This window comes from Vipera ursinii (assembly GCF_947247035.1).
Source record: "Vipera ursinii genome assembly, chromosome: Z".
NCBI classification, from domain to species: domain Eukaryota; kingdom Metazoa; phylum Chordata; class Lepidosauria; order Squamata; family Viperidae; genus Vipera; species Vipera ursinii.
In genome coordinates this window covers 14,287,472-14,303,381 of record NC_139517.1, presented here as the reverse complement: position 1 = coordinate 14,303,381, position 15,910 = coordinate 14,287,472, and the positions used below count along the sequence as shown (strand labels likewise).

Here is a 15,910-nt window from a genome sequence, read left to right as displayed (position 1 = left end):
TCAGAATTGGGAGTGAAAGCAGAAGAGGGGGGGAAACTAATCTGTGGTGAAGCGTCAGTCTTGCGTCTTCAGAGTGGCAGCCTTTGCTGCCTATCTCATGCTTAATTCAGAGGTTTAAAAATAGCCTCCAGATGTTTATGATTGGACAGCCGCAGAGCAGGAACTGCCTGTCTGAGCAAATAGGACTGTGAGAAAAGACACAGCAAGATCAGAGGAGCAGATGCCAAAAGACAGCCGAAGAAGCAGCCAGACAATTGGTGGGCAAGAGGAAACCCAGAAGGATTGGCACAGGTGGAAGAAATACTGGCTAGAAGAATGTTGCACCCCATCTAGGTGTGAAGAGTTGCCAGGGAAAGTGAAGAGAGAATATTTGTGGGTCGATGGGGTGCGGGAAGATGATTTCATAGAAGGAACAGGAAGAGAGGCACTGGCAAGAATATCTGGGTGAGTCAAGGAATCCCTTCAGTGGAGTAGGAAGTGCAAGAAGGTATGTTGCTTGATTGTGCATCGTGAATATATTATGTCATAGAGCGCTTATTTGATGGGACATGTAGGATGTGATGGCCTGCTGACCCCAAGAAGCAGGGGGGCCTCTGGGCTGAGAAAGGTGGGGAGGAGTAAAGCTGTGGACTGGGTGTTTGAGTTCATCAGTGAAAAGATGGACCTTGATCCAGAACACATGTGTGTATATATATGTAGATATATAAAGCACATGACCATGAACAGCTAGAGGACAGGTCTCGCTAAGGTTGAGTCATACTTTTACATCTCAGAAGGGATGAAAGTTGCTGGGAGAAATGGAACTGAGCCGGTCTTAAAGGTTCTAGATTTTGAGAAGATGGGAAAGTCTTGGTTAGTTCTCCTGGGGATGAAGAGGCAGGTTTGACAAAAGACAATGCTGCATCATGACCAGGGCTTTTTTTCTCATAGAACGCTCAGAACGGAGTTCCGGCACCTTTTTTGGATAGAACCTTGTAGGGTAGGGCAAGGCGGGTTGTATGACATGTGTGAGTTCCGGCACCTTTTTCTTTTACAAAAAAAGCACTGATCATGACCAAACGGAAGCAGCTACCACAAAAGGAAGGAAAATGAAACAACTGTAAACCCCTTTTAGGTGTCTTATATCCAGTACGTGGATGGGAAAGCCGGTTTGGTTTTGTGGTTAAGGAATTCGGCTAGAAACCGGGAGATGGTGAGTTCTAGTCCCACCTTAAGCACGAAAAACTGGCTGGTTGACTTTGAGCAAGTTACTCACTCTGAGCCTATGTCATTAGGCTTGGGTGGCAGGCTGGTTGGTCAATTTCTGTTGCAACCAATAGCTCAACACACTCGGTTAATACAAAAACAAAAAAAAGCAGAACTTTTGCTGGCAATCACTCAGAAGAAAAAGAACACACAGTACACAAATAATAAGGAACAATCTAGGCCAGCATATTACAGGCAAATGGTTCTCTGCCTCTGATCTCAGCTGGCTTGTGGCAAAGCTGCAAATCGGGTCTACGTGCAAAGCTTCCTACAATGCAGAAGGCACTGGCTCTAAAGAGGAAACAATATATGACCACTATTTTTTTTCAACCTGGAATTTTGAATGTTTTAACTCCTAGCACAGGGTTCGGCAACCTTGGCTCTTTTATGACTCGTGGACTTCAACTCCCAGAATTCCTGAGCCAGCATAGCTGGGTCAGGAATTCTGGGAGTTGAAGTCCACGAGTCATAAAAGAGCCAAGGTTGCCTACCCGTGTCCTAGCAGTATTGTAGCTATTGTATTTCTTCTTTTGCCTGCCTGATTGTAAGTCTGGTTATTTCCTCCCATGGATCAGCAACGGCCATGCAGGCTGGAGAATCTGGAACTCAGTTCTATTCAGGTTGAGGAGGTTTCCTTTGAAACAGGGATAGAAAACCTATGACACCCCCAATGCTGTTGAACTCCAGGTAATCTTCAAGCATAATTGAGCCCCATAATTAGACTCATAAATTGTGATGGCTGTAAAGTAAGTCACCACACTTCCAGTCCTGATTTTATGACCTCTTTGGTGACATTTGATAAAGGAACCCATTGTAAATACTGGGTTTCTCTGGCAAAAAAAAGGTCATAAATCATGGTCACATAACCACAGGGTGCTGCAAATGGCCATTATGCAAACTTTGTCAAGTGCCCAAAATGCAGTCATGTGACTGTGGAGGGGTAGATGACAGTAGAACTTCAAAATTGGGTCATAACTTACTTTTTGGAGGTCCATCATAATTTTGAATGGTAACTATGACCGGTCAGGCTGTAATTCGAGGACTCTCTTAGTATCCCTTGTCATTGAGCATACTTCCTGATGGGGCTGGGAAGTGTACAGCAGACATCGCCTTCCTTTGTTCTGAGGCCAGTTATTCTATCCATTCGGGTGGAAGACCTGGCTTGTAGAATTGGAACAAGTCTGGTTTTATCAGGGCCAAATATTCACAAACATTGCTAGAGGCAAGCTCTGATGCAATATTCCCTATTTCATGCTGTCCATGAAGAGATTTTTGAAACCTTGATGAATACATTCCAGGTTGCATCAATAAAGGACATTCCATATCAGGAGACATTGAACAGCCAATATTCATGGTGGAATTGGAGTGAACAGATACACCTGCAGAATTAAGATCAGTTTCAACGTCTCATTCCCCCCCCCAAGTTTTAATCTATTTCAGCACCAGTATGCATTGTTGTTGTTGCTATCTGCGAATGCCAACATCCTTAACCCTTTGCCATGATAATTGAAAAGTTGCTGAGAGTTATAATTCAGTAACATTGTTTCCTTGTGCCTAATTTATGGATTTGTTTACATTTTTAAAATTTAGAGAATGAATAAGACCACGCACTTTTACTCTGGTTCAGGTATAGATTTTTTTTCCTTCCGTTTAATTGTGTCCGAGTCTCAGAGACTGCCTGGAAAAAGTCTTTGCAATTTCTCAGAAGTGGTTTGCATTGCCTCCTTCCTAGGGCTGAGAGAAAGTGGCTGGCCCAAGATCACCCAGCTGGCTTCATGCCTAAGGCAGGACTAGAATTCATGTTTCCCTTTTTCTAGCTTGATGCCTTAACCATTACACCAAACTGGGTCTCACATATAGATTAGGTGAATTCATGTTAAAAAGTGGGCTAAACAAATTTCTTCTAAATTTTTAGCACTAATTTTCCATCACATAGGGCAAGTAGATGCCAGTTTGAGTTCCCCTGAAATAGCTTCCTCTGAAATTTTGGACCTGAAATTTCAGTTGTGGGAACACATGCTCGATATTCAATTTTAAATAGTCTTTCTTCAATACGATATGATCCACAAACAATACTTGGAAATAATTCCTCCCCCTCAAACTTATATACCATCTTTTTTTAACCTAAAATGTGTTTAAGTGTTAGAAGACTCTTAAAAGGATTAGAATATATCAGGGTTTGATAATATAAAACTCAACTAATTTAAATACATAAAAATTGGCCAGTTCACAACATCCTGTGTATCCAAACTCTCTAGAAAGGAGATTCTGATTTGTTTTTGCTCCCCCCCGGGCATTGTGGTGATAAACCTCTTCCTGAAATTAGGAGATATCTTAATTATGTAACCATAAGCCTTTGACTCCCCCCCCCTCCTCTCTATGCTTAGAAGGATTCCTTGGAAGCATTGCAGTTTCAGACTGGAAGGCTGCTACATCTCTTGGTCCATCTGTTGTCAAGAGTATTTCACAGCACATAGCTATAGTAGCAAATTATTTATTGGCTCTAAAAGACTGGATTGACTGTTAAGCCCATCTCAACAGCTTCTTGGAAAGTAGTTTTGATCTTGGAAAGATGAAGACAATCGCTACTACAATGGAGATTGGACTGAATGCTGACATGGAGAGCCACTTGCAACCAACTTCTGAAGAGACTCATCATTCTACAAACGTAACTGAGGTACCGCGTTTAGTGTATTGTGGGAACGCTGGAGAATTGCTCCATCAGATGACACCAGAGGAAGGTCATCCCAAAGCATCTCAATGCTGGAAAGATGCTGAGAATGGCTCATCACTTGTGGGCACTCAAGCATTGCAATCAACGAGCAGCCAGTCATGGCCAGATGCCACAAACCATGAAAAGCTGCAATCTAATGAAATGGATAGTCCTCTGAAGAGCTCAGAACCAGCAAGTTCATCTGAAGAGGTTGTGGCGGGTGTGGATACTGTTCCTGAGGTTGTACCGCCCTTGTCCCTTCCACTGAAAAACACATGGATGCTTCAACTCCACCTAGAGGATGACATTGAAGATTACTTGGAGGGATTTGAGTCTGTGGCCTACACCAACCGCTGGCCCAGGGCAGAGTGGGTTACTAAACTGAAGCCATATCTGAGCCGCAAAGCTCTTTCAGCCTGCAGCATCTTGGAACCCAATCTTGCTAATGACTACGACATGGTCAAAGAGCGCATCCTGCACCAATATGGCATCACGACAGAAATGCAACGCCAGTGCTTCAGGCAATTCCGATACCAGGAAGCCAAAGGCCCCCGAGAAACCTGCCAAATTCTCCAGGCCCTTGGACAGCGCTGGTTGAAGCCGGAAAGGCACACCAAAGAACAGATTTTGGAGTTACTAATACTGGAGCAGTTTCTAACCATCCTGCCCCCAGAAATGCAAGACTGGGTCCGAGGATGCTGTCCAGAGACTTGTGCTCAGGCTGTGGATCTCATTGAAAGTTTCCAGCTGGGAAATGAGGTGAGAGGGACGTAAGTGCTGGAAAAGGAATTTGATACAGGAAACTGCTGAGTTTAGTTATACAGGTAGTTCTCGAGTTACAGTCGTAATTGAGCCTGGAAATTACGGTCTTGTGATGGGGCATGACCAGATTTCATTTTATGACCTTTTTCATGGTGGTTCTTAAGTGAACCTGCTGTTCACTATGGGTAAAATGTGAAATGCTTGTTTCCGAGGAAGCTGCCAATTGCTCTAAAAGGGTCCTAGTTGCCGAGCGCCCAAAATGCAGTCACACGCTTGTGGGAGGGGGAGACATCAACGTTGAAATTCGTTTGTAAATAGCTTCATAATTTCAAATGGTTGCTAAGCAACTGATCATAAATTAAGGACTACCTGTATCAATATGCTAAATGAACGGATGCAAAGCTGGGTTGGAAAACTTAAGATTACCTGCCTGTTAGAAATATTTTAATTTCCACCAAACTACATTAGCTGACTCTCTTGAATATAGTGGCAGAGGTGCTTGATTTATTTTCAGGCATACCCTATCTGGGCTGTAAAAATCCAGACAGCCATTAGATCCACAAAAGGCTTGCTACCATCCTAGTAGTTACCTGGATTTTGCAGCCTGGATATGGCTGAAACCTATGTCAGGTTTCTCTTAATTTGGTTCACTACATAGGCTAAGGCATGTATCTTCAAACTTGGCCCTTTTATGACTTGTGGACTTCAACTCCCAGAATTCCTCAGCCAGCATGCCTGGCTGAGGAATTCTGGGAGGAAGTCCACAAGTCATAAAAGGACCATGTTTGAAGACCCCTGGGCTAGCGGGATCAGGTTGAGGTGCCTGATGTGGCTTTGCAAAGACAAATAGGAAGTATATGATGGTTTTGAGCCACTAATGATATGCACTTTATTCTTGTCATATTTTTTTTGTTAACCAATTTGTTAACCAATTTTTTAAATTTGTTAACCAATTGTCAGCATTCTAACTTAAGTCTGCATCTGGGGTTTTTCCACATACAAAAAAAATGTGTAGCTTTCTCTTTGCAAAGCCACAACAGTTGCCTCAACCTGATGGTGCAGGCAATCAGGTTAAGATTCTTGCCTCTAAGACCTCTAAATTGGCTTATCACCTGTGGTCATTTAAGATGCTTGAAGAAAAGTCACAACTTGTATTGTAGCTTTCAGTAAAACCGTGTATACAGCATCTTTCCCTTAGGTGTCCTTCAAATGTGTTCAAATAAAACTTCCAAAATTTTAGTGAATGACAATTCAACTAGATGGCACCAGATGAGGAAAATTATTTATCTCTCTGTGTGGGGTTATTATGTAGTTTAATGCATGCAGGAAATAAATTTTATTTATTTATTTATATATCATATCTTAAAATCACCTATCTCCCTCATAGAGCGAACCTAGGCACTGAAATGGTTTCTTTTACATTCCTTGTAACATTTTGAAATGGGTGAAGTGCTTATGGGAGCTGTAAGTACTTGTCAGGCCTAAGATGGCACAATGAAATTCAAACAAATCCAGTTCTTTATTTCAATATAAAGGATATTGTTTTACCTAATAGAAAGATATTGACATTGTTACACCTGATGGACAGAATCTTGCCAGACTAAAGCTATAACCTTTGAGTCTAATAGACTGTATCATGTCTGTTTTCATTGCTCATTCTATCATTCCATTACTTTACCACAGTTATGTTTATGCTTCTTTTCATTTCTCTGTTTGTATTGTTGCAAGCTGCCCAGAGTAGCCCCACAAAGAAATAAGCAACAAACAAATTTAAATAACTAAATATAGCCTGGGAGATTCTAGAGCAGGTGTGTCCAACCTTGACAACTGTTGAGACTTTTTTTTTATTGAAAAGTTTTACAATACATTTTTTAAAAAAGACAAAACCCCTCCCAACCCCCTCCCCTCTCCCCAACCCTCCCCAACACCTCCCTCCCTTCCCCCTCCCCCTTCCCCGACTTCCCAGAGCTCAATACAGGGTATAAAAATACAAGCAATCATAGTCTACCATATGCAAACAACAATAAAATATTAAATCTATCGCACTTTAACTCTTATAAAATAACTACAAGTAATATAAATATCAGATCAGTACTTATTCAAATGCTAGATGAAACTTTGACAACTGTTGAGACTTGTGGACTTCCCAGCATGGGGAATTCTAGGAGCTGGGGTCCACTAGATCTTTTATATATATATAAATATTTTATTAATTTTCTAGTTTTACAATCAAATACTTAATAGACAATGTGTTGTCTGGGTCCATTAGTAATTCAGTGGTATAGATTAACTTCTTCAATCTAGATCCAATATTACACCATCAAAAGTTTCCTCTCTTCTTCCGGTAGTACCTGTTTTCCCACACTAGGCAAATACAATTCTTATTGTTATTAATAAATACACAATTGAATATCAACATCTTTGTTACATTTTTCTCATAATATCAATAATATCAATTTTAGATTACTTTTCTAACCAAGGCGTATCTTAATTGTATTTGCTCTTAATATCCATTTGTTAAATCAGTATTCTGTTTTCGCTTGTTTTTTATTTTAATTTCCCATCAGTGTTCAAAATGTCTCTACTGTTTATAATTTCCAAGTAAGTTATATTTGGGTAACCAAAAGCTTCCCATATTCAAACTTCTTAACGTTTTCCTGTTTACTTTCTTATACCAAAATCTAATATTCTAGTTACACATCTTCTCTTTCTAGTTATGATAGTACAGTACTTATATTTCTAGCAATCATCTATTCTCCACCTTATTCAAACATTTAGTTAATAGTATAATATCCCATCTAATGGATCAAAACCTCTATTTTCTTCAGTCTTACTCTAGCTTTCTTCCTTTGCCAACTAACTTTCCAAGTCAATGCATTTGAATCATCAAGTAATTTTTTCTCTCTGTTTTTGTGTATATTGTTTGGAATAAGAAAGACCATTTGGTTAAAGTATTTTTGGAAGAATGAACCCATTGATATTAATTAAACAGCCTTCCTCTCCTTCTCCAATTCCCCACAGTTCTGCTAAGAGCTCTATCTTCCATTCAATCTGTTCTTCTTTCTTTTCCTTGAATATGTCCTGAATTCTTGATTGGTAAGATGTCTTTTCCATTTCCAATATTATCACACCGTTGTCTGAATCTGTTAGTTGGTTCCTTCCTTTAGGTCCTCAACCTTTGGATCTGCTTGTAGTCATGTTCTGGGTTTGTAAATTAAGATTAGAAAATTGTTCTTTTATCTCCTTTGTGTTATTTCTAGTCTCATCACAAGCTAAAGCAATAGTCTCTTGTATTGATTTTAACACGGAGAGAACTTTCTGATCTTCATCCATATTTTCTTGGTAGTATGTCAAACTGAAGACTTTGGGAACAGGTGTTAGAGATGATTTTTTTACCATTTAAAGTTGAGCATGGGACATCCATTTCATTTTTTTGTACGTGGTCTTTATAATAAAAATTGTTCATCAATCAAGGATTTGTAATCCAAAATATTCCATCATCTCAAGCAATAAAATGTATTTCCTGCAGGGAAATAGTTCCACAACACAGCTCTAAAAGTCAGGTTTGGAGGGCTTCCTCATATCAAACGGAAGGGCCACTGCCCTCCCATGGTCAACAAGGGTTCCCTCCTTGCTTGTCAGTTTTATGGGGCGACTTTCGACCCTTTCCAGGGTCCCCAGGGGGGTGAAGTCGAACACGAAATACAGAGCCCCATGTTCCTGCAACCATTCCGCCGTGATGTCAAAACCAGAATCCAGGTCCACTAGGTCTTAAAGTTGCCAAGGTAGGACACCCCTGTTCTAGGGTGTGGCTATCCTGATCTCTCACACACACCCCATCCTCATCCAGTTCAGCATTGTGCGATTTCTTGTCTTGGGCCACTCTCTGGAATGAGAATGGGAAGCTGTGGTGCTACTGCTGACATCCTCCCACCCCACCCCTTCTTCATTTGCATATCCCATCACAGTAATGGAGTTTGAGTCAAATAGGAACATCATATGAATTCCATAGTGTTGGAAGAAATTTAATTCAGAAATTTAATTTATTCCTGCGCTGCCTCTATCTTTCTTTTTAATCATTAGCAAGAGCTACTTGTGGCAAACAAAGTCAACACAAAGTTGCAAATATCACTAAACCATCTCCTCCATTGATAATTAATGACCAGGCTAAATTAATTAACCTGCGTAAATAATAGCAGACAGGGAAAGCCCTGTCACAATACAATTTCCCTGGTTGCACAGAGGTGGTGCCCAAATCAGCACATAGAAACATATCAAAGAAAAGATCTGTAAACTTAGTAAAAGTCAAATAAAACATTTCTCCTCCAGAGCTGCACACCCACCCAATTAAACATTATAAAGAGCACATTCACACATATCTCACAAAGGACCACCTTTCCTATAAACATTACCAACCACTGTACCCAAAATTGTAGTCTACCTTTTATGCTGTCAAATAAAATCACCTCCTTTGCAGCATCATTCTTGCAAAATCCCAACTCAGAATGGAACCTCTCTTTCTTCTAACAGTTGTTACGTTGAGAGAGCTCACTGAAGGGATTGGAGTGTGCATAAAAGCTTTCCAACTGATATATTTGGGGATTAATCTGTTGGGAGTTTTATTTTTTTTCTCTTCCTCATCTGATTTCTGAATGTGTCTCTTCCATCCCCTTTCTCCACAACCCAAAAGCCACCAGTGCCATTCAAAGACATTGATGTGACGTTCTCCAGTGAAGAGCGGGCCTTGCTAACTGAAGAGCAGCGAGCACTGTACGATGATGTCATGATGGAGAACTTTCAGAATCTGTCCACTCTGGGTGAGGATTGGCCAATTTTCTTCAGCCCTGCTTGTTGCCTCCATGGCAACTCAGGAACAATGCTTTTCAAGTCCCATGATGAATCTAGCTTTTAATGCTTCTGATCAAGGACCCAAATGACCGGAGAAGAGATTTGTGGCCCACGACATTTGGAGGACATCTGTCTTGGAATGCTAAGTTAGCCGAACCCTGGAAGTCTTGGGGAAATGATGGTTGTCTTCTCTACAGCATAGTGTGGTTGTCTGAACCTTCTAATGCTCTGTAAAGGTACCGGTATTTATTTGGTTCAGATATTGCCATCCACTCAGAAGTTCAAGGTGGTATATAGATACTCAATTTATGATGACTATTGGGACTAGACCGTCGGTTGCAAAACAAGGCAGTTGTTATGTGAGCCGTGCCCAGTTTTACAACCTGTTTTCTCACAGTTGTTAAGCAAATAACTGCAGTTAAATGAATCATGATGTCATTATGACGAATCTGACTTCCCACATTGACTTGACTTGTTGGAAGTGGCTGGGAAGGTCGCAAACGGTCAGGATCATGCGATCCCAGAATGTTGCAACTGTCATAAACTACATGGCAAGTGCCCCAATTTTTGATCACCTGACCTTGGAGATGCTGCAGCAGTCATAATTGTGAGAACTGGTCATAAATCACTTTTTTCAATACCAATGTAATTTCAAAGTCGCTAAACAAATAGTTGTAAGTCGAGGGTTACCTATACATAGCAATCCCTCCTGTTATTTCTCCCCAAAGCAACCCCAGAAGTTAGAGGGTGACTGACCCAAAGTCCTCCAGTGAGCTTCTGGGGCTGAAGCTGGGGTTGAACTGTATCTGCCTGCCCCTATTTCACAACCTTCGCAACTATGCTGTCTCTGTGGGTTGTCCGGGTAATCCTCGACTTACGACCACAATTGAACCCAAAATTTCATTTGTTAAGTGAGACATTTGTTAAGGTGAGTTTTGCCCCACTTTCCGATCTTTCTTGCCACAGCTGTTAAGGGAATCACTCCAGCTGATAAGTTAGTAATCCAGCTGTTAAGTCAATCCGGCTTCCCCATTGGCTTTGCCTGATGGAAGGTTGCAGAAGGTGGTCACATGACCTTGGCACACAGGAATGGCCATAAATACGAACCAGTTGCCAAGCATCTGAAGTTTGGTCACATGACCATGGTGGTGCTGCAAAGGTTGTAACTGTGAAAAATGGTCATAAGTCACATTTTTCAGTACTGTTGTAACTGAGTGAACTGTTGTAAGTCGAGGATTCTTTTTATAGGTTAATAAGGGACATTCAAGGGAAAAAGAATAGGGCTGACATTGGTGCCTCCTTATTTATCTCTTGCTCTGGTTCTGATCTAGATCAACTCTCTTTTCCCCCAGCCTGCTCTTAATACTTAAATTAATGTGGTGCCTCTTTGTGTTTGACCTGACTTTCAGGATTTTTCACAGAGAAATTGGACAGCCATAAATCTTTGATTATGCTCTGCTTCTTTCTCTTGGGCAGGAATTCCACTGGAGAAACCCGAGATAATCACCCGGATACAGCAAGGGGGAGAACTGTATTTTCAGAATAATACTATAAATTTTCCAAAAGATCGATTCATAGGTAAGGAAGAAGACTGAACGGGGAGTTTAGTTATGATCCACTTTACCTGTTGCCTAGTTCTTCATAGCCTATTTTTTATAATACACACATCTAGGTATAGACATCTATACTAAGTAAGTCCTGTTTGTTCTGCTATTAGTGTTGTGATTCAGGGTCAGCCTGTGGGTTCGGCAGTTGGGTCGGACGATTCAGAGGAGGAGGAGGGGGGTGTTGGAGAGCCTGCAGAGAACAGCCCGGAGGCTTCGCAGAGCCCTCAGCCAGCCCCCTCTCATCTGGTTACTATGCAGACCCAGCTGTGTGAGCCTGACAGCGTGGATGAAGATGACCCACAGCTGGCCCTGTTCAAGGACGCCCGACGCAGGAGGCAGTCAATCAGGAGTAAACAGAGGAAGGCAATGGGGCACCTTGGAAGGAGGCAGAGAGAAGCCACGCCTTGAACTGTTTAAAAGGGGAATGCGTGGGAGGGCTGGTTTGCTGAAGGCAACCATTTGAATAGCTCCTGTTTCATGGTTCGTGTTTTGGTTTTGCTCTGTTTGCTCTGTTTTGTGTCAATAAATTTGGCAGGCTTAGTTCCAGCCTCTTGCCTTTTTGTAAAGGGGTTGTCCCTGCCTTTTCTGCAGGGCTGGTAGTAGGCTGGAACAGAACAATTAGCAGCAGGAATTATGATTTAAATTAATTGGGGGAGGGGGGCTATGTGTGTGCAAATTCTCTAGGGATGTCTGCGGGAGAGGGTCAAAAAAGTCAAGATGGCAGGCACAACTCTATGATCAAAATATGTAAAAGGGGTGAGACTTCAATAGCACAGTCAAGGATGCCATCTGAGTGATTTTACCTACTGTTACTTAAGAAGCTATCTATGTTCTTAGGGGTAAGCAACCCACTGGGTGGAGCCCCCAGGCCCAATCTGCAGCCCCAAGAACATATCCAGATTACACTCCCAAAATTTAACAACAAAACCTGCACCATTTTCTACTTTCTCATTCCTGAAGAGACAGAGTAGACATGGTAGACTTCCCCAGAATCTAACACATCTTTAACCTTTAAAAAAAAGCCATTTTTGTCTCCCCCTTCTCCATCTAGCCAACCCAATGCCATCAGCTTTCAGAGAACACCTCCAAAAGAAAGAAGTGGGAAAGTATGCTCTATGTTATTTTTCTCTGAATCAGAGCAAAGCCTACCATAGCAATATCCAGTTTAGGAATCAAGAGAGAGCTTTTCTTCTTTAAGCCTATTTCCCAGTTAAATAATGGGGCTGGGGGGGGAGGAAGGAGATAAACTCTTCAGTTTCCTTCAGAAGCAACTGCTTTTACTTCTTTCCATTGCAGGAAACCAACTGTCACCAACAGTTATCCAAGGGGCGGAAAAACGTTCATTTTTAAAGAGAGCCACAAAGACAGTTAAAGTACAAGCCATCGCAATGGAAGTACCTCAGGACAGTGTGGGCCTGGGGGAAACACCTGTCAGACAGCCATCTTCTAACTCTATCAAAGAGGCTGCCGCATCAGTGCCCCCAACTAGTACCTTCCCCCTAAAAAAGCCACTGATTTCCCCAAGGCAGAAATCTTCCAAAAAAAAGAAGCATCAGTCGCTCACGACAGAAAAGTTGGCTTCCACAAAAGGTAGGCCTCAACCATCATTGCTGCAGAGAACATCTAGGAAACAGGAATCAGGAAGCCAAATTTTGACTGCCAAGGCTGGCAAACAAAAGAAGACTCTGGCCCCTCAAGTTGCTAGGCCATCACAGCTAAAGAAGCCAACTGCATCAGTAAGGGAGCACCCCAAACAGAAGAAGAAATCTGAGGTTCTGAATGAGCCACCCATGCCGAACAAGGAAACCCAGTTGTGTGAAAAGACTGTCCAGGAGAAAGAGCATCAGCTGGCATTTCTGGAAGTAAAAGTCCACGAAGCCCCTCTCCCGGTCACCACGTGGAATCCTCCCTTCAGTGCCACTGTGGTCTCCGATCTCACGTGCCTGGATTGCGGACGGTCCTTCAAGCAGAGGTTTGACCTGCGCCAACATCGATATGTCCATACCCGGGAGAAGCCATATGCCTGCACATTGTGTGAAAAGTGTTTCAGGCATCCAAGCAACTTACATATCCATTTGCGGACACATAGTGGGGAACGACCCTATCAGTGTCCTGAATGCGGGAAGGCTTTTTCCCAAAGTTGCAACCTTCGGACTCATCTCAAGATCCATACAGGTAACAAGCCGTACAAGTGCTTTGTCTGTAGCAAGTCCTTCTGTCATAGCTCCAATCTCACCATCCATCAGCGAGTACATACTGGAGAACGGCCTTATCCTTGCTCAGTCTGCTCCAAGCGTTTCAGTGACAGGTCCACCCTGGTGCAGCACGAAAGGACCCACAGTGGCGAGAAGCCCTACGCTTGTGCGGTCTGTGGACAGAGGTTCAGCCAGATATCTCACCTCGTGAAGCATGGCCGCATGCATCCAAATACCACTGACCCAGCAGGGCCCACTGAAGACCCATCTTCCAACACTTCCAAGGAGGCCTTCACGCCACCTGATGGAAAAGCCTCTTTCCGAATGAAGGGTGAGGATCCACCCACATCGGATGAGAATCTTGCCTGGATTTCAAAAACATTGGCTTCTTCTTCCAAGGCTAACGGTCAGCAGAATTGCATGACTACATAGAGGTAGCTGGGCATCCTGGGAAGCCGAAAGAGAAACCAAGGCTTGCGATGGGCAAAAGAAACGGCTGGCAGAGAAATAGCAACAGACAACATAGGAAGGGATGAGAGACTTGTTAAGGCTGCAAGCCTCCCTTGCAATCGACCTGCTGTAAATTGCTTGGCTTCATTATCACATTCAGAGGAACATCTGGAAAAAAATAATAATAGTCCAGGTATGCTATACAGTCTATAAGAAAAACCCAAATATTCTCACAACGTTCTCTTTCCTTAGCATTTTTTTCCTTTAAAACAAAACATTTCTCATTCCTAAATATTTGACTAGCCTTTTGTGTTGCCATCACCTCCAGGGATTAACACTGCATATGGAAACAGACAACAGGTGGAAAACTCGAGGCATCATTGCTCCCTTAGTCATTATCACAAAAAAGGCAAGAAAAAGCTTCTTGTAAGATGTAAGCAAAGTGCACGGTGTTTGCAGCCAGTAATATTCAGTAGCTGCTCCTGCGTTTGAGCAAATGAGAAAAAGAAATGAGGAGAGAGGCTTGAGGAGTCAAAAAGAAAAGCTACCTGAAGGCAGAGCCAAGTTGCTTTTGATACCTGTTAAGGATTTGGTAGAGCCAGCATATTTTTAATTTTTCCTACCTCTGGAATTGCAGGGCATCTTCTACAAGTTCAAGACACATAAACTTCAACTTCCAGAATTTCCCAGCCAGCCAGGTAGCCAGCCAGAGACAATGTTATTTTTTAAAAAAATAGTCCAAATATTAATGAAAGATTAAAACTAACAGCTTGGCTGTTTTTTATGGTCAAATAAATATTTATTTTTTTAAAATGTGTCCTTGGGAGGATATCTTTCATTGCATAGTACACTATAGAAATTCCTCTCTCCTCTTTTGGACTCGAACCGGGAGATGGGCGATCAAATCCCCGTCCATTGAATGGACTGTGACTTTAATCCATCTTGTTCCTTGCGGAGCTTATTAATTTATTTCACAAATATACAAGGGCCAAATCCCTTATTTTAAGTTATGCTCAACCCATTGTGAAGTATATGGAGTCTGGAAAAGAAATGAATAAAATGAACTGTAAAACCATACGTGTCAAGAATAATGCTAAAATAAACTCATTTGGTACATTAAATAGATTCTGTTGTCCTTGTTTCATTAACAACTATTATTGACAATTATTACGTTTAAACCTGGGCTGGAATATTAAACGTATTTCAAAGGGAGGCCTTAATAATGATTTATATAAAACGTATGCATAAAATGTATCTGCATGTTTAGCAGAAGTCTGTCTTATCCAACCCTGAGTATATAATTTAATCCTAAACCAAAACAATATACAGGTAGTTCTCAGCAATTGAGCCCAAAATTCCCTGTTGCTAAGTGACACAGTTGTTAAGTGAGTTTTGCCCCATTTAACGACCTTTCTTGTCACTGTTGTTAAGTGAATCACTACAGTTTTAAAGTTAGTAACCCAGTTATGAAGTGAATCTGACTTTTCCATTGATTTTGCTTGTCAAAAGGTTGTAAAATGATCCTGGGACATTGTAGCCCTCATAAATATGAATCAGTTGCTGAGCACCTGAATTTTGATCACATGACCATAGGGATGCAACAATGGTTATTAAGTGTGAAAAATGGTCATAAGTCATTTTTAGTTGTAACTTAAAATGGTCACTAAATGAACTGTTGTAAGTTGAAGACTTACATGTACTGAACAAATCAAACTATGGTATGATTCTGTGTGGGATATGAACTGACTGAGTTTACTCAACCTAGCTGTCTAGACTAGAGACACACAAAATCTGGAACAAAATAACAGAATTGGAAGGGACCTTGGAGGTCTTCTAGTCCAACCCGCTACTCAAGCAGGAGATCCTATACCATTTCAGACAATTGGCTGTCCAATCTTAAAAACCTCCACACACAGCACCCACAACTTAGACTCTGACTGGGCGGAATCTAACGTGGAGGAATCGGACGGTCTTGAGCATGTTATCTGGACTGAGTTTGATCCTGTTTCCCCTGATGATGTGGACAGGATTATGGGGAAACTGAGCTCCACCACCTGTTTGTTGGACCCATGCCCCTCCTGGCTGGTTTA

At 41.8% G+C, this 15,910-nt stretch overlaps 1 protein-coding gene across 2 annotated transcripts; it reads left to right on the top strand.

Annotated features, from left to right (window-relative positions):
* Positions 1–231: 231 nt before the first annotated feature.
* LOC310648611 (uncharacterized protein) lies at positions 232–14,929 on the top strand. Of its 2 annotated transcripts, none has more exons than XM_083376529.1 (5): positions 232–487; positions 3,636–4,717; positions 9,411–9,537; positions 11,045–11,146; positions 12,472–14,929. In XM_083376529.1, the coding sequence occupies exons 2-5, from the start codon at positions 3,818–3,820 to the stop codon at positions 13,800–13,802; spliced, it is 2,460 nt and encodes an 819-aa protein (XP_083232655.1). In that variant the 5' UTR covers positions 232–487; positions 3,636–3,817; the 3' UTR covers positions 13,803–14,929. The 2 variants fall into 2 exon arrangements, with proteins under 2 accessions (XP_083232655.1, XP_083232654.1); XM_083376528.1 differs by having other exon boundaries at positions 3,633–4,717.
* Positions 14,930–15,910: the final 981 nt, after the last annotated feature.